The 24,911-nt window shown below is 35.3% G+C and overlaps 1 protein-coding gene across 5 annotated transcripts in view; it reads right to left on the bottom strand.

The window, feature by feature from the left end:
* LOC150100785 (peroxisome assembly protein 10-B-like) overlaps window positions 1-24,911 on the bottom strand; it is a 160,684-nt gene that overhangs the window by 22,233 nt on the left and 113,540 nt on the right. For all 5 annotated transcript variants that reach the window (XM_090401706.1, XM_090401705.1, XM_090401702.1 and 2 more), the window contains exon 7: window positions 14,904-15,036. In XM_090401706.1, coding sequence (XP_090257832.1) covers window positions 14,904-15,036 — 133 coding nt within the window. The remainder of the gene's footprint in view (window positions 1-14,903; window positions 15,037-24,911) is intronic.

Raw genomic sequence — 24,911 nt, 5'->3', positions numbered from 1 at the left:
GAAAACTGCCTATGGTCTTTAGATCTGCCTATGGTTTACCAAGTGCCCTACAGCTGTAATTTGTCCTACTAAAGGAGTAGAGTCGACATCAGAATTTTCAAGCACAAAGACCACATCCAGTACAACTGGCAACTCCAGACTTGCAGACATGCCGTGAATACCTGTCACAGGATATGCTGGAAAAGGCCACCATTCTTTACTCTAACAAATACAAGTATGAGACTATTACTATTCTGGAATCTGCTTCTGCTTTAAAAAAGCTATTCAAACTCCAACAAATCTGAAAGGTTGTAGGCCTATAGTATACTTGAGTAACATGCATGTGGAAGGATTTTTTTCTATTTTTTATTATTTTTTTTGCATCTTTATTGATTTTTACATATTTTTACATAAATAAATTAAATTAAATTAATGGGCATTGATCTCACACTGGGCCTCAAGTATGTATCTTTATCTGTACATTGCACTCTGGCAATACCAATCTGATTTTTCTGAAATACTGGAATGTTAATTTAAATTATTTTTGTTAGTATATCATCTATATTGTTATCTCCTATCTAAAAATATCAGTATGAGTATGAACCAATATATAAGCTAGAACACTACACCTAGAAGATGCTAGGCCATTTACTTGAGGGGGATATTTCATGTGTTACCTCGGTTACTAAAGGTGAAGGGCTAACATTAAAGTAAAGGAAAACTTTGTGAATTTGATATGTGCGATAACCAGTTAGCCGGTTGAGTGAAATGATACTATTCCTCAGTTTAAATGAATGATTAATCAGTTAACGCAATTTTTTTATATTATGCGAAATTTTACATTATGTGAAATTTTTTGTCACCAATCTGCAGCGAGCGGTGCCACGTCAATGTAGTGGACAGTGGCAGTACTGCAGACAGTGGTCAGCAATACTCAGCAGTTGACTCAAAGCTATCATCACAAGTGCAGGTGCAAACTTTGTTGTCTTGCTCAATCACTTTTCCTTCATTTTGCTTTAATTTAGATACTATAAGGTTTCATTATATTCAACCCCTGATATGGAAAAGAGAAAGACTGATAAAGAAAGTGATAGTAATAATAAGAGAAGAAAAGTAATCACGCTAGAGGAAAAGCTTGAAGTCATTAAGAGACATCAAAGTGGTGCTAGTAATATAATGATTGTGTGAGACCTGATATACAGCGAATCTACAGTTTGGACTATATTAAATAAGAGCAAAGAATACAAAAAACAAGGAAAAGTTGCTACTGCTTCTTTAAGCATGCAGATCAACAGAAATAGAAGCCATTTAATGATCGAGAGAACATCTTCTATCACTCTGGATTGATGATTGTAACCAAAAAATACCTCTTAGTACAAGGAATATTGAGAAAAGCTCTCAATATTTTTACCTCATTGAAAGAGACCAAATTTCAAGAGCAATGTGAAAGTTTTACTTCAGGATGGTTTGAGTTTTAAAATTGAGCTGGACTGCATAACATAAGAATAACTGGAGAATCTGCTGGTGCTGATAAAGATTTTGTGGCCAAGTTTCCTGAAGAACTGAAAGGATAATTCAGGAGGGTGATTATGATGATCGTCAAATATTCAACGTTGACAAAACTGGTCTCTTTTGGAAGTACATGCTGACAAAAATTTTCCTAGCTATAACTGAAGCATCTCAACTAGGATACAAAGCATCTAAACATTGTCTTATGCTTTTATTAAGAGCCAATGCAGAATGTGACTTTAAACTCAAGCCTATGTTAGTTTATTGTGCTCAAAATCCAAGATCTAACATTATTGAAGAAATCAGCTCAATTGGAAAAGAACTTAGATTTAAGGAATTGGATAATGAAGATGTGAGAAACTTGTTCAATTCCCATTCAGAACAGTTAAACGAGAATATGAATGCTATTCTTCTAGTTGATTTCCTTCAACTAGAAGAACAGTATACATATGATGAAGAAGATAAGGAGTGCAGGCAAGAAGAGAATGTTATGACTAAGAGGCTAACTGCAACAGAACTTAAGCTAGTTTTCAATCACATTGAGCATGCCAAGCAAATTTTGTTTGATGCTGATCCAGATATGGAACAAAACTTCAAATTCTGTTGAAATCTTGATAAAGGGGTTGCCAGCTATTGCAAATTGCATGACAAGATGAAAAAGTTGAGCACTATTCAAACATCTTTACTTAATTTTTCTTGTAAAAAATTAGCTCAAAAATTTAAGCAATTGATTTTTAACTTTGATGATTTTATCCTCTAATAAAGCTTATAGCATACATTTTTTTTTCCAAATTTACTTTAACTGATGGTTGAATTATAATTATTCCTATTGTTTATGGTATTTGCTTAATGCAATTTCACTTAGCATGCATTAATTGATGGATTAATTAATTGCATTAAGCGAGGTTTTCCTGTATTTGCTTCTTTATCTAGTATGTTGTGAAACAGCATTAAGCTTCATATCAATATGCACAAGGATGGGTTCCAAAATGATAACACACTTGTTTAATGTTTCAAAATGACAAATTTATTAAATATGATTCTGTAATAGTATTTTTTGTAATGATGGAGTCTGTCCAAAGAATTCAAATAAGATAAACTTAGGAATATAATTATTATTATTATTATTATTATTATTATTATTACCCCAAGACCTCATGGAGTCAAAGACTCATCTGAGAGGTCCTTTTATCTCTCTCTCTCTCTCTCACACACACACACACACACACACACACACACACACACACACACACACACACACACACACACACACACACACAGTTCATCATATCGTGTCTTGAACACACTCAAACTCCTTGCAGACACCACACTCTCAGGCAAGGCATTCCAATCATTCACAACTCTGCATGAAAAAAACCTACCTCTCACTCCCCTACTCACACCCTCCTTATAGAGTTTCCAGGGATGATCTCTGGTTCTCCCCCGATCTCTCACTATTTTCTGTAGAACTTCTCCAGCATTGATCCTATAACAACCCCTTACCAATTGTAGGTTTCTATCATATCTCCTCTCTTCCTCCTGTCCACCAGACTCTGCAAATTACATCTTCTCAATCTTTCCTATACTTGACATTCCAGAGGTCAGAAACTACCTTAGTCAGCCTTTGGAACCTTTCCAACATCTCTTCATCCTTCTGAAAACCAGGTAACCAAATCTGGGCACAACAGTCCATGTGTGGCCTAATCAAAGCCTTATACAATGGAACAAGAATCTCCTTACTTCTACACGTCAGTGTCCTCTGCATCATTCCCAGAAGCCTTTGTGTTGTCTTCACAATTTTGGCTATGTGTCCCCTAAATTTCAGATCCTCATCCACTATCACCCCTGGATCTCTTATTTCCTCCACCTCCAACACTATATCCTCACTAAGCATAAATTCTGCATCCCATTTTTGTTTTCCAAATTTTAAAACCTTACATTTTGCAACATTGAACTCACATCACCATTTCCGTGCCCAATCACTCAATTTATTCAAGTCTTGTAAGGCCACAACATCTTCACTACTCTTTATGGTTTGTCCCAACTTTGCATCATCTGCAAACAACTGAATATCTCAATCCAAATCTTCGCCAATATCATTAATATACAAGTTAAACAGTAATGGCCCTAAAACAGACCCCTGAGGTACACCACTAGTGACTTTCCTTTTCCAGGATATTGCTCCCCCATACACAACTTGCTGATATCTATCAGATAGCCAGTCTCTGATCCAATGTACTATTCTAATATCCAACCCCATCTGCTCTAGTTTAACTATCAACTTATCATGCAGTAATCTATCAAATGCCTTTGTAAAATCTAAGTATATTACTGTGTATTCCTCTCCTCTGTCCAAGGAAGCTGTCACTTTATTGTAATAAGTAAGTAGATTACTAAAACATGACCTCCCTTTAGTAAATCCATGCTGTTCATCAAAGATAATACCATTGTTGTTGTCAACCCAATTCTGATCTCAGTTCTCACAAGCTTCTCCAACAACTTAACCACAACACCTGACACACAGATAGGCCTATAGTTTGATGCTTGAGTTTGATCACCTCCTTTATGAAGTGATACAATCTTGCCCTCCTTCCACTCCTTAGGAACTTGACTGAGTGCAAGACTCGTATTCAAAAAATATGTCACGGCAAGTGTCAACTCCCTGGCACATTCCTTCAGAATACGTGGTGATATATTATCAAGTCCCACTGCCTTATTAACATCTAGTTTATTCAACTCACCATACACCTCTTGCTCACTTACAGTTCAGTCTCTCCTCCCTATCATCAACTGCTCTCAATCTCTCCATGAAGTCACATTCACAAGATTGAAAGACCTTTATGAACTAATCATTAAGTATATCACCACACATTCCGCAACAGCTGTCTTTATACCATTTTCTCCAATCAATGTCATCCTTCCATAATTTAAAAAACATATTTTTAATTATAGGAATTTGGAAAATCAACTAGGGTTTCTGATCCCATATCCAATCATCAACTTCTGTCATGCACTATGCTGAATTCCAAATGAATAAGGATGGGCTAGCAGAACAGTCTGAATTCTGTATTAGTTGAAACTTCATATCTCGTACATCATGATGGTAATATTATCATTAAAATTAGAATAAGGACAACACCAAATGACAGTTACTGGATCAGTCTCAATAAAATCCTAATTAGACACCATCCACAAAAGATGCAACATAACAAGAAAAGAAGTAGAGAGAGAGAGAGAAAAGAGGAATTACAGAAACATCATGTTGAAATAATTGGCATTACTGAATTTTGTAAGACTAATAGGTGAGATCCTTCTAAATAATAAGTACAACAACGATTTATTCAGATACTAGAAGTCAAGGAAAGGAGAAAGTAGCTTTAATGTTCAACATTAAACATAACTGCTTGAAAGGAAATGAATTTCAAAATGGTAAAGTGAACAATAAGACTTATTTGTTTAAGTCACACAGGAGGTTCTAGTAGAGATGATGCAGAAGATTTTCAAATAATAAAAAAAGGGTGTCCTTATGAACAGCAGAGTAGGAATCTATTTTACACAAATTATATACTCTACAACCACGTTATAAATAATTATTTTAATTTCCCGATGTTTTGATCTTCATATTAAGGTCATCATCTGGAGTATATATATATACACACACAGAGACAAGCTAAATTACATTTCACACAATATGCTGAAGAAACAATGAATGGATCAATGGTTATTTTTACTGGCCTGACTTCTAGTGAAAATAAAATAAAATTACAACAAATAAATGAAATAAAATAAAATAACTACACTAAAGCTATATTCTATTTAAGACAATATCAGAGAAACAACTTGTTGTTTACATTGCATGTAAATAACAAGTGCTTTTCCAGTCAATTCTGTGTAAAGTGTTCAGGGCATGAACAGAAAGACCAGCTTGATCATAGTTATTATATTTAATGTGTCATTTATGTTCCTTTTTTCTGATAGGAATTGTGCATCCTGTTTCCCCTATATGTAGCAAATTACAGATACAATGAATACAGCATACTCCAGGGTGGGCCAGCGAAGGGAGTGGATCCTTGGATGAGTTGAGTAAGTTCTTTAATTTTGCAGGAGGTTTAAAGATGGCTTTGATGTTGTATTTCTGTAGTATTCTGATTATTTTGTCTGATATCCCTTTAATGTATGGAATGGTTACAGTTTTGTTGTAGTCTGGTTTGTCTTTGTTTTTTATTGAGGTCTTGTAGAGAATTTTGTTAATAGCATTTTGGCTGTACCCATTTTTTTTTGGAAAGTATTGCTGATTACTTATATATCTCACTCACTGGTTTTCAGAAGGATGAAGAGATGTTGGAAAGGGTCCAAAGGCGACTGACTAAGATAGTTTCTGACCTCTGGAATGTCGAGTATGAGGAAAGATTGAGAAGATGTAATTTGCAAAGTCTGGTGGACAGGAGGAAGAGGGGAGATATGATAGAGACCTACAAGTTGGTAAGGGGTTGTTATAGGATCAATGCTGGAGAAGTTGTACAGAAAATAGTGGGAGAACCAGAGGTCATCCCTGGCAACTGTATATAGAGGGTGTTAGTAGGGGAGTGAGTATAAGTGAGTGAGATCTTTATCCACTATCACCCCCAGATCTCTTATTTCTTCCACCTCTAACAATATATCCTCACCAAACATAAATTCTGCATCCCATCTTTGTTTTCCAAATTTTAAAACCTTACACTTTGCAACATTGAACTCACATCACCATTTCCATGCCCAATCACTCAATTTATTCAAGTCTTCTTGTAAGGCCACAACATCTTCACTACCCTTCATGGTTAGTCCCAACTTTGCATCATCTGCAAACAACTGAATATCCCCATCCAAATCTTCACCTATATCGTTAATATACAAGTTAAACAGTAATGGCCCCAAAACAGACCCTTGAGGCACTTCACTAGTGATTTTCCTTTTCCAGGATATTGCTCCCCCATACACAACTTGTTGATACCTATCAGATAGCCAGTCTCCAATCCAATGCACTAATCTAATATCCAACCCCATCTGCTCTAGTTTGACTATCAATTTATCATGAGGTATTCTATCAAAAGCCTTTGCGAAATCTAAGTATATTACTGTGTATCCTTCTCCTCTGTCCAAGGAAGCAAGCACTTTATTGTGATAAGTAAGTAAATTACTAAAATACCTCCCTTTAGCAAATCCATGCTGTCCATCAAAGATAATACCATTGTTGTCAACCCAACTCTGGATCCTAGTTCTCACAAGATTCTCCAACAACTTACCACACCATCTGACACACAGACAGGCCTATAGTTTGATGCTTGAGTTCAATCACCTCCTTTATGAAGTGGGCACAATCTTGCCCTCCTTCCACTCCTTAGGTGGTGTCTTACCATTAAAAAATAATAATAGCAATTGATGTCCCTGACAGAAATCTAGTAGGTACTTTAATTAGTTTTGTCCATTGTCAATAAACATTTCTGTATACTAGGCTTGATTTCCTACTCTGTTTTCCTTTAGTGTTACATGCTAATCAGCATTCATTTTACACAAATTATTGACTCTACAACCGTGTTATAAATAATTATTTCAATTTCCCGATGTTTCGACCTTCATATTAAGAATCTGAATATTACAGTAAAATCGCTTTAAAATGCATTATATTAAGTAAAATAACAGTATCTAAAATTTTCCGTAAACATTTTTGAAATGAAAGTATTGGAAAAAAAAATTGTAATTAAAGATTAATCTTTAGTACATACTTTATATTTCGTTGTGGTGTCTTTTTCTCGAAAGCTTCTTTTTGAACTTTTTCTGTGAAATTCTTTTCCCGGGTCATCTCTGTGCAACATCCAGCAATAGTCCATCATCATGTTGACATTCCACTTGCCATGATACCTTCTTTCCATCTCCTTGATGTCTTGGTGGAATCACCCTCCTTGCTCTTTCGCTGACAGTTCCCAGATTCTCAGGAAAGTAGTCTAAATGAGAGTTGAGAAAGTGCACTTTTAAGCTCATTGAGCATCCTAAATCCTTGAATTTCTGTAGCATGTCTTCCACAATAATTTTATAGTTGGGCTCCTTGTGATTTCCTTAATATTTGGTCACCACCTCTTTCAAAGCTTTCCATGCTTCTTTTTCAACAGTTGCCATTTTTTCTTCAAACAGTTTATCCTTCATAAGTTTCCTGATGTCTGGACCGATAAAAATACCTTCTTTCAATTTTGCTGTAGATAATCCCAGAAATTTTGCACAGATGTATTTAAAACACTCTTCATCTTTCAACAAAGCCTTGACAAATTGCTTCATCAATCCCAGCTTTGTGTGAAGTGGGGGGGGTAAAAGGATTTTTTCCGAGCAACCAAAGTTTCGTGTAACGCATTTTTACTTCCAGGTTCTAATGTGACTCTTTCTGGCCATTCCTTCTTGATCTCGATCTCGGCTGTCCCACTCACACAAAAAGCACAGGTATTTGGTGTATCCTCTTTGTTGTCCCAAAATCATAGATATGACTTTAAGATCACCGCAAACTGTAGATCCATGATCATTGTACTTAAGTACAGCTTTGAGGCTTCTTTTTGAGGAATTGATAAACAACCTCTAATCGATGACTTCATATTTTACGTTGAATTTGCTTATCAGTCCAGGAATATCGCTACAGTAAACTAAATCACTTCCTATGAAAAGTAAGGAAGAAAATCTCTTTCTCTATATCTAAACCATGAGAAAGAAGTGCCAGGGGCTAACAAATTCTTTTCGTTTAGTCTCAAGCCCAGCAGTTCTGAAGATTCCCTAGGAAGACCCAAATCTCTGACCAAGTCGTTTAAATCAGTCTGTGAAAAAAGTTCAGGTGAAAACGTTCAGAAATATGATAACCTTAGTAGTCAACAACTAAAGTTCAACTAAAGAATCACACAAGAAAATGTAAGTGTCTGTGACAACAGGAAAGTCATCTGTTATCTCAGCGAATCAGATTCAAAGTAGTCACCTGCACTTTTATCTGCATTCCTCCCTCCCTCTTCTATCTTAAAAATAAGAAGTTTTGTGGAAATTTCTTTATTTACCATAAAAAGGCACTTAAAAAAAAAAGCACTTATACAACTAAACAGCTTTAAATATAGGAGAATGAAAATAAATACTAATGCGCTGAATTTAAATCCAAATATTTCTAATAAAAATGATAAAATTAGAAATTGGGTAAAATTGGTGGGTGATGGAATTTTTTTACTATTTATTCTGGACTCAGCACCTAAAAATCTATAAGAATCAATTATTACTTCTCAGGCAACTTTTCCATTCGCAGGCCTGTGTAATTTTTAGATGTAAATAAACCACAGACAATACACAGAGGTATCTCGCTAATCCGAATTAATAAAAACCGTGCTCGTCCAGATTAGCAAATTTTCCTCCAAGAGACAACAATAACTAGCATTTAATTAAGACAAAATAATCAGATTCTAATGATACATCAATTTAATTCTGTAAATAAATGAAGTAACTGATAGATAAAAAGCTACAGTACTGTAATGTAAAACTTAATACAAGTTTATTTTAGTAAAAAATTTAGTTTGTATGTTCCTGTATTGTTGAGGATTCTGATTTAATAAAATTGCATAGTTCAATGCATAACTTAATTTGCGTAAAAAATATCACTTTCTTGTACATAACACAAAAAAATTTCACAAAATAACACAAAAAAAATCGCAAAAGAATACAAAAAAAAATTCACAAAATAACACAAAAAAAGCTTTTTTATTTCTTTGTAAAAAAGTCATTGATTTTCTTTTGCTTCTTGTTTTCCTTTTTTTTCTTCGAGTTCTTTATCGTCATCATCATCATCTTCTAATTCATTCTGTAGTGTCAGATTTATAATTTCAGCATCTGATTTGATTTCGAATTCATTTTCAGTTCTACCTGTAAACCATTCTGCAACATCTATTTGTGAAATTTCAACATCTGGATTTATATTTTTAACCAAATTATGCATGTTTTGAATTTCCTCTTTTTGTATATCACCGTAGTTCTCTTGGTAAATTCTAGAAGGCCAGTTTTTCAATGATGCTCGAACTGTTTCAGGTTCGACGGCTTCCCAAGCAGCAGCAACTGAGAATGCTACATCCTTCAAATTTATATTTTTTTTTACTGATGTGATAAATCATAATTCTGGGAAATTACATTTAAAAGCAGTTCGGATTACTGGAGGGTTCGGACTAAAGAGGTTCGGATTAGTGAGATACCACTGTATACAAATAAGAGAAAAATGAAAGAGTTTGAAAACAAGACCTATAAAGGAAAATTTTTTTGACTTTTTCCTGACAGATAAAGTCAAAGAATCATTCCATGAAAATAAAAAATCATAACACATTCTTGGCTAGTAAATCTTGCTTTAAAGAAACATAAAGGAAAAATGTAAGAAAGCTATTGAAAGTTTATTTTTCACTTGGTTAGAATATAATAAATTTAGTTTCATCCTTTATCCAAGTGTGAGCAAACAAAGTTTGCACCTGAAAGTATCTTCAGGACTGGGGTAAGGTGGTACAACACCAGAGCAACTCCTTGCAAAGGTGGAGCAAGCTAGCCAAGTGAAAAATAAACTTTCAACATCTTTCTCTAAATCCAGAGTAATTTATTAAAAAGGTGGCACACCATTTGGCAACTCCTATAGGTAGAGATGACCTTGCTAATGCTTCTGGCTGGTATCTCCACTTGGGCCTGGTTCCCACTGAAGAGACCTCAATAAAGGTCAAAACTAGTCTGGGTAGTGGCCCTTCCCTTAATGCATAACATTAGACATATCCGCAAGAGATGTGTTTTGCATTATGGGAGATACTGAGATAGGAGTGATGGAGTGATGTTAGCGTGCTCCACCTTTGCAAGGAGTTGCCCTGGTGTTGTACCACCTTCCCCCAGTCCTGAAGATACTTTCAGGCGCAAACTTTGTTTGCTCACACTTGGATAATGGATTAAACTAAATTTATTGTAAGAAAGCTATTTTAAAAGTAGCTAAAAAAAGTCATAGGAAAGTTTGAAGAATAACCTACAGAAAAGATACTGTAGATAAGGATATTCTGGATGTCTAAATTACTTTGGAAAATTATAAAATTGGATAAAAAAAAATAGAATAGTAGTAAAAAAATATCTATGAAGAATGCAATGTGGAGTACATTTCTATACTTGAGATAAAAAATTATTATTATTATTATTTGTGACACCTCCAAGGAGTCCGAAGACTCATTGCGGGAGGACATGCACTGTACAACTCTATCGCCACTACTACACTGAACCTCTACTACCAATCATCTGCATCAATGCCATCTACTGCCCACCACCACCACCAACAACAACTAGTATTTTCTGTCTGTAAATTGTGTCATGTCAGGCACAATTCATGTCAGAACATGGCATTAGCGATACTTAGTCCATGACGTGAACAGAACAGTAGTACTTATTATCATTGGTTTTGCTTTTTTCTCCAAATTTTTCCAAAACATTTCTATATATTTGGTATTCATTTCTTACACTGCTGTTTAGATCTTCAACAAGAACCAATATAATGCCTTTTCTAATGACTTGAAAAATTCCTCTTATTCTACTTGATATTGCCTGCCATTCAGAATGATTATCTGTTTGGTGTTGAATATTTTCACTACCTTTTCTTTCCCTGATCATTATTGTCTGAATCTCTCTTGCTTTTGTCTTCTTTGCTTTGATATTCCTTTGTGTCTTCCTTGTTTCAAATGCAACAACAACTCAATACAAAGAAATCTTAAAATATTCCAAATGAATTAAAAAATTACTCCAAGCATTACAAAATCAGTTAATCAAACAAGTATTATTTACAATAATTGTATACAAATTCATTCAGTATACATATGTGCACAAATTGGTTCACGGACAATTCATCACGAGGAAAAATCATTGCAGGGAAAATTCATCATGGCAAAAATTTACAGAAAACATTATTCGCTAGAAATTGAAATGATATTGCATCAATACCAATATATGAAAAGTAAATGCATTGCAAGAAAAATTTCACAAAACATAGTTTTTTTATGTATTTATGTATTATTTGTTTAGATTTTTATTCTTATACAATGAAAGTAACATATTTATTGATTGGTGAGTTTCCTAATTTCTGTTTGTTGTAATTTTTATTTATTTTAACCTGGTTTGAAAATCCTGCTCAAATTCCATGACCAAACATGGAAACCATTCAAGCCACTATAGGCCTCCAATAAGCAGTGATGTGGTCTCAAATCAGATGATGAAATTCATCTCTTACCTAAAAACAATTACAAACATCCGTGCCCATTGCGAGTTTCAAGCCCACAGTTCATTGGTGAGAGAGGATACGCTATTTAGTTGGTTGTTAATGATATGATATTTCTGATTGCGGTTTATTTTTGAACATTTCACAAGAGAAGTTATTATGTATCCCACTTTAGGAGCATGCATCTAACATGTCACCTTCTGAATTAGTTCAGATAAAAAAATATATCTCACCTAGATGGGTGTCTAAATGCATAAAACAGAAAAATGGTGAACAGTTAGAAGAATAAATATTCTTAAATATTGTGCCCTTTCTCCTTAACTATTCTTAAATATTTTATTCTCCCTAATAACTATTCTAACTATTAACAGTTAGAATAGTTAATAGGAATATGTAAATAATTAACTATAAATATTAGTTGGATATAACTATTATCCTTAAATATTCTTAAATATGGTGCTCTTTCTCCCTAGCCATCCTATCCCAATTTTGTAACAATTAATATTCCATTTCCAGAGCCTGTGGTAAGAAAGAATATTAATAGCTTTATATGGAAAAAAAATTTCAGAAGGCTAAATATAATCAAAATATAAAACAATATATAAAATATTTCTTTTTTTTTCATGTATGGGGAAATATATATAATTTTTTTCATATATATTATTATTATCATTAAGTGACACCTCCAAGGAGTCTTAGTACTCATCGAGAGAGGACACCTACTCTACAACCCTCCATCTCCACCAACTATAATGAACTGTTTCATCTACACCAAAATCATCTACTGCTTATTACCACCACTAGTATTTTCACAGACAATCACAAACATTCATGCCCATGATGAGATTCGAACTAGTGGCCTCTTGGCTGGAGAGCAGATGTGCTAACCACTCAGCCAACCAGGCTGGCAATCCACAAAGAAGTTTTGTGTGATTAATTTTCCCATGATGAATTTTCGTGTGATTAATTTTCCCAAAGATTTATTTTCCTCGTGGAAAATATTCATTGTGGGGGAATGAATTTTCCGGACATGCACAAATCTATATATGCAAGCATGATGAGCAGTAATTATTTTTACTCTCATTAAGTATATGCTGACAATGAGAACAGAATGATAATAATGAGAAAAACAGAGGCCAAGAATAAAACAGTAATCTATTCCTTTAATTCACATGAAAAAACACAAGAAATAAGTAATAATATTTATTTGAAGCCATATATTTCAGCCTGAATATTACAGGCCATCATCATCACTGGCAATGATAGTTAATTACATGGTAGAATGCAAACAATAGAATGAATTGAAAACAGTAAGAGATGTGATGTTATACATAAAATAATGCAATGGTAAAACTGAGGAAACAGTATATTATTAATTATTTATTAAATGTATTAAAAAAAATAACCTTTAGTGATGTGCAATTAGAATAAGACTTTCTCATATCTTAGATAGCAAGAAGCAATCATTCTAATTTAAGTTTGTATGGTGAAGTAAGGCCTCAGCACTTTTTTTAAACAAACATTCAAATTTATAGTGACACACAGATGAAGTAAGCATGTTTCAGACCATAGGATATTGTGGTCTGTATCTATTCCATGCCGTGACAAGCCAGAGTTCTCTGATTTCCTGTTGCTAATATAAGATTGGTGTGACATTCTAGTATTAATCTTACATTTCTTCCTATCGTGTGGAAAATGCCATACCTTGCTACTTCTATTCTTGTCAATATATCATCTTCTGCCAACCATATCTTCCTGATCCCAATAATCTTTGGACAGGCTGAGGCTATCAGCATCACCAATTCATCTCCTTTATTCCAGATACACTTGGCATTTGTATAAAGAAACATCAACACATTATCAATATTTCTATACCTAACATTATTCTCTCCAGACTCTACTGAATTCTGCATTACATCATGTGTTCCCTCTTCTACCAAGTGTCTATTCCTATAAGAGGCCACCCTCTGCTGCCATACACTCTGATAACTCTAGATTCTGTACCAACACAAAAGAGCAACATTCTCTCTAGAGGCCTATATCCTTCTCATTCAAAGGCAGGTCATCTCTTGCATACAGTTCCTCAAATGCATTCCAGGCATCCACATATTCCACCCCTCTTTTTCTATATATTCTGGCTATCATACTATTCATTATTATTGACTCTTCTCCTCAGCTATGCATTATCACACCTAGGTAATACACTCACTATCTTCCCTCTTTCACTCTTCTGCAATACAATCTCAAGCATATACACCTCAGATCTCTTGTCACCCAATTCACACTCTGTACTCACCTTCACAATCATCTCACCTAATCTTTCCCCTTGCTTAATTGACATAGTCACTCTGTATATCATTCCCCAAGCAAACATTCCTCTGGCATTGTATTTTGCTCCAAGGATCATTGAGTCTCCATACATCACATCTCTTACCACTCTATTCCTACCTTGCTCACCTACATCCCCCCCTCTCTCTGACATTTTCTCTCCTTGCTCTTTGCTCTCTCACTTACCTGCCTTCTTGTCATCTCTCCATTCCTAGCTCCTGCACTATCTTGCCTTCGTCTCTTATTCCCTCTCTTTAATTGGTTCTTCTATTCTCTCCCCTTCTCTCATTCCTGTAACTCTCTCTCTCTCTCTCTCTCCTACTCTCATTAGCTTCATATCCAATCTTTCCAGTCTACTAATCTCTTCTTTCACACTTCTTAGTTCATTCTTCATATGTTCCATTTCTTCTCTCAGTGCATCTATCTCCAAGCAACCTGCTCTCACTCAACATCATCTTCTAAACCTACTACACTCTCTAATTTTATATCATTATCCACATGATGATCATCTTCCTCACCCTTGATCACACTACTCATCTCTCTCTCTCGGTTCGCATTTACTCATTTTTGACATAATGCTGCCAAAATCTGTTATGCTAATTTGAATATCACTAAACTCTTCCCATTTACTACATTTTAAACTGAAATAGTCCAAGTCTGAAGGATCAGCAATCTTTTGAACAGCATTACAAACATTGAAAAAAGTTTTTAATGAATCTGCTCTGTACTGCTTATATAAATATATAGTTCACAATTACCGACCTTAACTACATGTTATTTTTTATGTAGCAGCACAATAATTAGCAAATATGCTCACCTTACTATTGGTCCATTCTGCAATACACATCCAACAGTATAAATGTCCACATGGTGTAGAAGTTGTGCAATGACACTTATCCAAGCAAAGACAACATCTCTCTTTTGGCAATGTCATGCCATCTGTTTCATGCCTTTATTAGAAAAATATATTATTAGCATATTGGTTATTTACCTAGAAAGATGGTCTACAATTTCATATTTACATCCTGTTTAGAAAAGAATCAACTCGATTACATAAGTACTATTAGCAGAATTACAAACATATCCAATCTCCCACCTTTCATAGTAAAGGCAAACATATAGCTGATCGCTGACTTTCTACATTATAGCAAATTAGTGACATGAGTGTTCAAGAGTCTCAGTAATCTGTTGATATTGTCTGTGAATAACTGGAGGTAGTAATGTGTGGGAAATATTTTAAGGGGGAGGCATGCAGTATTCCCCAAATATTCTGTGGTAGATGGAATGAAAGATGCATGGGAGTAGCAGGTTAAGTGAGTCAGCAATTCAACTGTAGTAGGATAGGTGTTGTCTCATATTATTGTAAGTTTAGCAGAAAAAGACATATTGAATGTCAGTTCTGCTGAAGAGTGACCATGAAAATTGCTATGGAAGAGACACAATGCAGAACAGTTAGACAGTGGCTGGAAAGAGTCCGTGTGTGAGAGAAAGTAAGAGAGGAGGGAGAGGACATCAATCAGCAACTTTCATCTTCTAAAGAGCATCAAGAATATTTAGAGAAAGATCTTAGTTTACACTACCAAAAATGTGATGGCAGTATTCCAAGGCAGGGCAGATTTCGATTACAGAGAATTAGAAACTGAACAAATGAAAAGTAACATCTTGAGCAAAGAAAGATATCAAGGTATTTTGGAAGCTGAGGATACTATAAAAGTGATGTGTTTCTGCCAGGAAAGGTTTTGGTTTATAGTTTATTTGGCACAAAAACTACAAAGGTCATACTGTGCCATACTAAGGTTATGCATAAGCAGTTAAAGAAAATTGTAAACAATATGCATGTACAAAAATTAGGTTAAACAAAGCAGCATCTACATAGAAACAGAATTGCTGCAGAGGGACCAGCAACACACAAGGTTAAAGGTTGTAGTAGTAGTACAAACACTGTCAACAATACAAGTTAAATAAACAAAATGCATGTAGAAGTCAAGGAATGCAGTATCTACATATAGTTAAAATTTTAACAGATGTTTTTACAGCCATACATAAATAGGCAAAAAGGAATTATTATACAACATGCATGCATAAAAATAAAATTTTGCAATGTGGTATCTACATATAAACAAAATTACAAGAAGGTTACACAAATATACAAGCCAGGAAAGATACAAGTGAGTGTTCAGAGAAACAAGATCCAGTCTTGGATATTGAGCTGTATATGACATTGCCACTGTGATGTCATCTGTTCTCCCTCTAATCTTTCTCAGAACTCTCATATCTGTGGTCTCTAGCCTTTGTTCAAGTGTTTTATTTCTATGTTCTCTATTTCCAAATTTAATTTACCATCTTCACTAAAAAGCCTAAGTAGATGAAATGTTTTACTTGTTCCACAGGTTCTCTATTCACAGCACAGTGACATTTTCAATGATTCTGCCTATTTTCATTGTCTTGTTATTGCTGACATTCATACCAAATCTATTATAAGAGTTATTCAATTTAGTTATTTAATTCAGGGAATCTTGCAGACTTGTAGCAGATTTATTTAGAAGTATAATATCATCTGCACAGAGTAAAGAGCTGACTTAACATCTGCAATTTTGATATTAGGTTTAATACTACTTTCCTTCATAATGTGATCCATATACATAATAAATAACAGAGAGGATAATACACATCCTTGTCTGACACCAGATTTAACATTAAACCATCTTCCTGTACTTACTTCAATTCTAACTGCTGACTTACAACTCAAATAAAGACTAAGTATTGCTTGATATAATGCCCCATTGACACCATATAACTGTGGAGTATTGAACAGCTTCTCTCTTGGCACCTTGTCATATGCCTTTTCCAAATCAACAAAACTTAAATATAGATCTTTGTTATATTCCCATGTTTTCTCGACTATTTGTTGCAAAGTGAAGATCTGATCCTGACAGCCTCTATTTGGCCTGAATCCAGCTAGTTCTTCACCAAGCTTTTCTTCCACAATTCTTCTCAACCGTTTCTCAAGTATACTTGCATAGATCTTGCCAGGAACACTCAGTAGGGAAATACCTCTGTAATTCTCACATTCAGTTTTATTTCCCTTTTTATATATGGGTACTATGAGAGCTCTACTCCAATCATCGGGAATTCGGCCCTCTGTCCAGGCCTTTTGAACTATGCAGTGCAACCACTGTAAGAACTTTTATACCACCATACTTCAGCATTTCTGGTCGAATATCATCTACTTCTGCTGCCTTTCCACATTTCAAGCCTTTGATGGCTTTTTCTACTTCAAGTATGGATATGCATTCCTGACTGTGTGCCTGTTGAGTGTTTTTTACCACTGTGCTATCACTGCTTGTTTCATTTAGCAATTTTTCGAAGGAGTTACTCCATACTTCAAGGATATCTTTTTCTCCTGTTTTCATGTCACCTTTATCATCTCCACTCTTTCTTCCATTTCTAAGCTTCTTCAACAACATCCAGAATATTTTGATGCCTTCTTGATATTTATTTTCTATGTTCTTGCTAAAGTCCTCCCATGACTTTTGTTTAGCTAGTTTTACATAGTGTTTAGCTTTCTTACATTTGTCTCTGTATTCTCTAAGAGCACAAGCTGACTTATTTGCCAAGAATTTTTGATATACTTTCTTATTTTTCCTTCACTGCCTCTTTAACTTCCTGTGTTCATCATGGAGTTCTGATTTTTCTATCCTTGCAGACAACCTCACCACATGCCTCTCTGGCTGAATCAATCAGGGCTTTCTTCAAAGCTTGCCAATGAATCTCCAAGGTTTGGTTCCTGTTCTCAAACTCTTTCATTTTTTCTTCAATAAGCTTTGTGTATTTTAGTCTGCAGTTCACATCTGAGAGATGCTCAACTTTTATTCACTATAAAACTTTCTTACATGTTATTCTTTTCAATATGAAATTCAATTTTATCCTGCTCAAGACTAAATAGTGATCACTTCCAATTTCAAATCCTCTGTATACTCTGGTGTCCTAAACTAGGAAAAAAACATCACTATCAACAATAACATAGTCAATGAGACTTTTTATTCCTTGCCTCTTCTTTCTATGTGAATTTTTGCCCATTTTTATGTTGGAACATGGTGTTAGTAATAACCAGTCCATGTCCTGAGCAGAAATCCAGCAGGTATTTGCCATTATTATTAGCTTTGCGCTTTTCTCCAAATTTTCCCAAAATATTTTTGTATGTCTGGCAATCATTTCCTACTCTGCTATTTAGATCCCCAACAAGGACCAACTTTTCCTTTTTCATTGTGTCAGTTGCTTTTTCTAAAGCATCAAAAAATTCCTCCACTTCTACTTTAGTAGAACCTTCTGTGGGACCATACGCACAAATAAGTCTCATTGTCAATTCCCCATTCTGATATTTGCCCACATCACTCTACTTGATATTGTTTGCCATTCAAGAAGATTAGCCTCATTTTTTGTGTTCAATACTATAGCTACACCTTCTTTTCCCTAATTGTCATTGCTGAATATAACATTTTGTATTTACTGCTCAGAAAAATATCACCAGATTTTGTCTTTTTTGTTTCAGTCACCCCTATTATGTTGATCTGGTACTTATCCAATTCCTCAGCTAGCTCCATTTCTTTGCCATTCAGGCTTCTTATGTTGATAGTACAAATCTTGAACTCTGGTGACAAGTTAGGGTGTCTTTTAGGATTTGTTCTAGTAGCTGACTTTTCACTGTTCGCCCTGGTTCTCTAATGAAAACAACGGGGACCTTGTTTAACCAGACGACGCCCCTAGCCCACATGAAACTGTCATGTTATACCATCATTTATTTTGGTTTAAGTCTAATAAGAAAAATTTTTTGGTTGGCTAAATCCCAAATTGCCAGCCCATCCTCGTTCGTTCAGTATCCAGGTGGATACCTAACAGGGTGCACCACGAGAAGGTCAGGATTGGACATTGGGTCAGATGCCCTGGTCAGTTCTCTGAATTCCTTTAAAGACGATGTGGAGGTCTCCTCTCAGTTATACAGCTTTGACCCTTAATCACCCATTTGGATGCAAGCCATGGAAAAGTTTGGAGAAACTCAGGTTGCTCTTGATATTTCTAAGGCATTCGATTGGATCTGGAATCATGGCCTTCTTACTAAGCTTCCATCTTGTGATATTCCTCCTTCCCATTGTGAATGGATTGCCAGCTTCTTCTCTGATTGTTTAGGGAGGATGGTTGGTTTCCTTTTTATCAGATTTTTCAATTAATAGTAGTGTATCCCAAGCCTCAATGCTGTCACCTACACTCTTCCTCCTGTACGAGGGTGGTCTGAAAATATGCCAACATAAATGGCAACACTATCGGTAAGACTTTTTTTTTCTTCTAAGTTTGTACACGTCATAAGCATCCATGTGAAATTGCAAGTCATTCTATCAAGTAGTTTGTTTTATTACAGCTGTCTGAAGCAAAAGTGTATCCCTTGAAATGGATAAAATTGAGTATTGTGCAGTTATAAAATTCTTTGTAAAAGAAGGTTTAACGCCAAAAGAAATTCATTCGAAGTTCATAAAAGTTTATGGGAACTCTTCTCCTTCATTTTTGACAATTAAGAAATGGGCTGCCGAGTTTAAATGTGGCTGTACCAGCCTTGAAGATGATCCATGTGAAGGGACGTCGAAAAAGTGTAACAACACCAGAAATCATTGATCAGGTGCACGATATGATATTGGATGACCAGTGAGTCAAAGACCATGAAATTGCTGAGACTATAGACATTTCAAAAGAACATGTAGGATATATTTTGCATGAAGAATTGCATATGAAAAAGCTTTGCGCAAGATGGGTGCTGCACTTGCTCACAACAGATCAAAAACACACTTGCATGAAAATCTCTGAACAGTGCTTGGAGCATTTTAAGAAGAAAAAAACTGATTTTGTGCATCGATTTATTACTATGGATGAGACTTGGATTCACCATTACACATCAGAATCCAAACAGCAGTCAAAACAGTGAACAGAAACTGGTTGTTCAGCACCAAAGAAGACAAAGTCCGTTCCATCAGCAGGAAAGGTCATAGCATCGATGTTTTGGGATACTAAAGGCATTTTGTTTATTAATTATTTTTAAAAGGATAAAACAATAACCGGGGAATATTATTCCAATCTCTTAACCAGACTAAACAAAAAAATTCGTGAGAAAAGACCTGGTTTGCAGAAGAAAAAAAATCATATTTCATCAGGACAGTGCACCTGCCCACAAAAGTGTTTTGGCAATGGGAAAATTAAGGGATCTGCATTATGAATTGTTAGAACATCCACTCTATTCTCCAGATTTGGCTCCCTCTGACTTCTATCTCTTCCCAAAACTAAAAGTCTTCCTTGCTAGTCAGCATTTTTCTTCAAATCAAGAGGTGATTGCAGCTGTAGAGAGGTATTTTGCAGATCTTACTGAGAACCACTACAGGGACAGGATAATGGTACTGGAGCATTGCTGGAAAATGTATTAGTCTTAAGGAAAATTATGTTGAAAAATAAAAACAATTTTGAAATTATAAATTTGTTTTTTCATTGTTAGGCCGAGAACTCTTCAGGCAATCCTAGTACATCAATGATCTTCTGTCTCTGACATCCAATCCTATTCATACCTTTGCTGATAACAGTACTCTCCACTCCTTTTTTTCATTTTCAAAACCTTGTCATGCTCAGGTAATTCATGCTTCAAGATCTGTAACCAATGCCTTAAAAATTGATCTTGCCATTCTCAATTGAGTTAAGGACAATCTGATAAATTTTAGTGTGACTAAATGCAATCCTCTCTAATTTCAAGCAAGAAAGACCATGCCTCTCTCTTCTTTCCCTCACTTTTGACAATATTATTCTTGCCAACCAAGATCAGTTTTCTCTTCTTTGGTTACCTTTCACATCTAATCTATCCTAGGATAAACACATCAGCCCCATAGCCTCTTCAGCCCCAGGGTATTCTTTTCTGTTCCAAACAGCACTTCTCTCCTGATAAAGCTAAAATCTGCATGACCTTAGAATATCATTCCCACATTTGGGCTGGACCACCAGGAATCAAGAATGATATTCTTGATTGTATTCAGAATCAAGAAATTTGCTTAATTGATGACCCTTCCCTCACTGACTCTCTCCATTCACTTTCCCATAGATTGTCTGTCACTGCGTTGTTTCTTCTATAGGTATTTCCAAGGGTGCTGCTCCTCTAAGGTTGTAATCATTGGGCGAAACAATATGGGGAATTGTTTCAAAGAGCAGAGATATGGGGAATGAAGACAGAGGATGAGAAGATAGTTCAATCAGTTTGGAGTTTAACAATATATGAGTGTTGAGCAGCAGCTGTTCATGTATGATTTAAGGAAAGTGAATGGATGGTATTCACATGCTAAAAGGAGCAGCATGCTAATACCATACATGAGAGGCCCAAGACTCTGACACAACAGTACCATATATATGCAAGTGGTTAGAAGAAGGAAAAGAATTTCTGTACATATGGTACTGTTGTGTCATAGTTTTGGGCCTCTTGTGTGTGTGGAGCAGATATATATATATATATATATATATATATATATTATATAAAATAAAAGAAAATTAGCAATAAACCTCTAAGCCTACAAGGAATATGAAAAATCAACAGGGTGTTTCTGGCCAAACATCCATTCCTCATCTTTCTGCTGGATACTTCATTACTAAGTATCTACTTGAATGCTGAATGAACAAGAATGGCTTGAAATTTGTGACTATAGCCAGTGTATTCTACACTGGCTGAAACCATATATATATATGTTATGATGATTCAACATAATCAGATATCATGAAAGCTTTGACATCATACAGTTATAAAGGGCTCCTGCTGCTTTTGTAAAGGAATCACATGGTGAAAGTCTGCAACTACTGGAACAGCAGACAGTATTATCAATATACACACATAGCATTAATCAAAAAGAGGTGAAATTATCCCTGGAATTGCAGAAATACTATGTTAATATAATTGGTGTCACTGAGGTGAAGAGCCCTAAAAGATATTCCTAATCACAGTATACAATGATTTATTCAAAAAAAATATGACGATTAAGGATCATGGAATGGAGGAGCAGCTATACTGTTCAATAGCAAACATGGAGATAAACTTCTAGAATGGTAGTCATTTCAAATAAATCCACATCACATGTGGACAAATCTCAAAATCGGAAAGTGGACAATATAACTTATTTATGCCTATGATTCCACTAAAGGTACCAGTAGAAAAGAGACAGAGGAATATTTCAAACTCATTATTATTATCATTTGAGCAGCTCCATGGATTCTGAAGACTCATTGCAGGAGACCCACACTAACTCCATTCATGCAACACTATCATACCTCTCCCTGAACACAATCACCAACAAAGCATTCACAAAATACTGAAACGTTTCCTCTGACAACTCATTCCATTCATTCACCACTCTCCAAGTGAAAAATCTAGTCCTGATTACTTTGTTAAGCACACTCTAAGAGGAAACTTGCAGTAAGGTACTGAAAAGTTTCTTTCCTCTGCATCAATCCTATGAAATCCTTTTGCTATCATATTCCCTGTCCACCTATCAACCAACTTCTGCAACTTACAAACATTCAATCTATCATAGGGAGCATTCATAAATCACTCAACATCTTGGTCACTCACCTCTGCATCCTTTCTACCACTTCCTCATTCCAAGAAACTCAGGTGACCAGATTTGTGTGCTATAATCTATATGTGGTAGTATCAAAGGTTTACAAAACGAGATAAAAACTTCATTATCTCGGCTTGTTGGCATGTTCTTCAATAACCAAGTAATCCTACAGGCTACTTGCCGGCCTGGTTGGCTAAGTGGTTAGGTTATCTGCTTTAAAACCAATGGACTGCAGGCTTGAATCCCACTATGGGCATGATGTTTGTGAATATCCTTAGGTGGGAGATGGATTTCATCACCTGGTGCAAGACCATGACCCTGCTTATTGGAAGCCTGAAGTGGCTTAAAAAAGTTCCATGTTTTGTCTATAGGGCAGGGTTTCCAGACCTGGGGGGGGGGGGGGATAAAGAAGAAATATGGAAAAAAAAAATATATATATATATACATACAGCAATCCCTCGATTAATGCGCTCCCGATTAGTGCATCATTTTTTTCGATACCCAAATTCGATTAGTGCATCTATATACATCTTAAAAATAAATGTTACAGATTTTAAAAATTTTTGATCTATACATTTTTTATGGCTAACTATTTTAAAAAATCACTCACCAGGATGAAATAATTTAGTTACTGATTTGAAACATTTTACAGAGTTATTTTTTAATGGCATACTACACTATTTCCAAGTACGCTATGTTCCAAATTTACCGCCAAAATTTAAGTCGTCTGCTTTACATAGCATTTTTCTGATCATATCTTGTGCAATTATTTTCCATACTTTTTTATTTTATATTATTTTCCTAACCTTTAATCATGAGTAAAAGAATTAGTGAGCAAAAAACAGATGTGTGAAAATGATTCAAAAAGTAATCTGATTGGAAGAAAAACTTCAAATAATAAAGAAAAATGAACAATGCGAGTCCAGAGAAAAGATAGGACAAGAACACAAAAATGGGTGAATCAACTGCTGAATACAAAGAGAAAGGTAAGGCTGCTTGAAGTTCATCATGCATGCACTGAAAATTAAAGTATTATAATGATTGAATTAGAGAGACTTTTTTTTACTTGGATCGAAGATTGCAACCAAAAACGGATCCCGCTAAACACTCATCCCATCCAAATGGCTTTAACAGGCCTTTAAGGCCCACAACCTTCCAAGCATGCTTGGATTTCGTAACCGAAGTACAAAGATAGGATGGTCATTCCTATGCCTCTAAGAATTCCTGGCTGTATCCCTGTGTGTTCTCGGGGCCGGTTTGCCTGCTTGCGGGATGAAAAACTCCAGATAAACTGGCGGAAAAACCCTGCTGTCCATGCCCAAGACCGGCTAACTTGGCTATGGCTGAGGAAGATCCTTTAGCTCCTCACGTCGGTGATGGGAATCGAACCTAGGACACTCCTTCCCCAGGCATATGGTTGTGAAGTGCAAAGCCACTAGGCTAACCGCTAAACACTGGCCTTATTAAATCAAAAGCATTGTCTCTTTGTAACCTGGAAAGAAAGGGCTATCAATGATGGAAAAGAAGAAGAATTCCACATTAGTGCAGGGTGATTTGAGCGTTTCAAAAAGAGAAATAGCCTACATAATGTTCTAATCACAGGCGAAGCTGCAAGTGCAGATAAGGAGATATCCAGAGATTTTGAAGAAAATTGTGTAAGAAGGGGACTATTGTAATGAACAAATATTTAATGTTGATGAAACCGGCCTTTTTTTTTGGAAGTGAATGCCCTCCAAGACTTTTCTAGCCAAATCAGAGAAATCTCAGCCTGGTTATAAAGTTGCAAAGTTGAATGAAATTACTGCTAGCAATATGCGAGTCATTTGGAAGCAAATTCTTCCATGATTTGAGAATCTTTTCAAATGAATCTAGGTTAATTAAATCTCATTCTGAGAAGTTGAGTGATTCCGACCTGCTAAATTTAGATGCACAGCAGGAAGATCCTGAAGAATATGAAGAAAATTTAATCACTGACAAGCCCAAAGAGGTTTCATAGAAACAATTTGAAAATAGTTTTCATACAATTGATGTTTTTAAGCAGCAATGCTTATAGCACTGACCCTGGTGAAGAGAGAACCAGTAAAATTTGTAGAAGAGGCAATAGGGCCATACTGTCAGTTGTATGGAAAAAAAAAAAAAAAATAGAACCCACCAAACTACGTTAGCTCAATTCTTTGTTAAGAAGCAGAATAATA

The sequence above is a fragment of the Typopeltis vanoorti genome, chromosome 12 (assembly GCF_054136105.1).
Source record: "Typopeltis vanoorti isolate ZY-2024b chromosome 12, IOZ_Tvanoo_1.0, whole genome shotgun sequence".
Taxonomy (NCBI): domain Eukaryota; kingdom Metazoa; phylum Arthropoda; class Arachnida; order Uropygi; family Thelyphonidae; genus Typopeltis; species Typopeltis vanoorti.
Note: the sequence above shows the minus strand (reverse complement) of the source record. Positions and strands in the feature narration are given on the sequence as shown.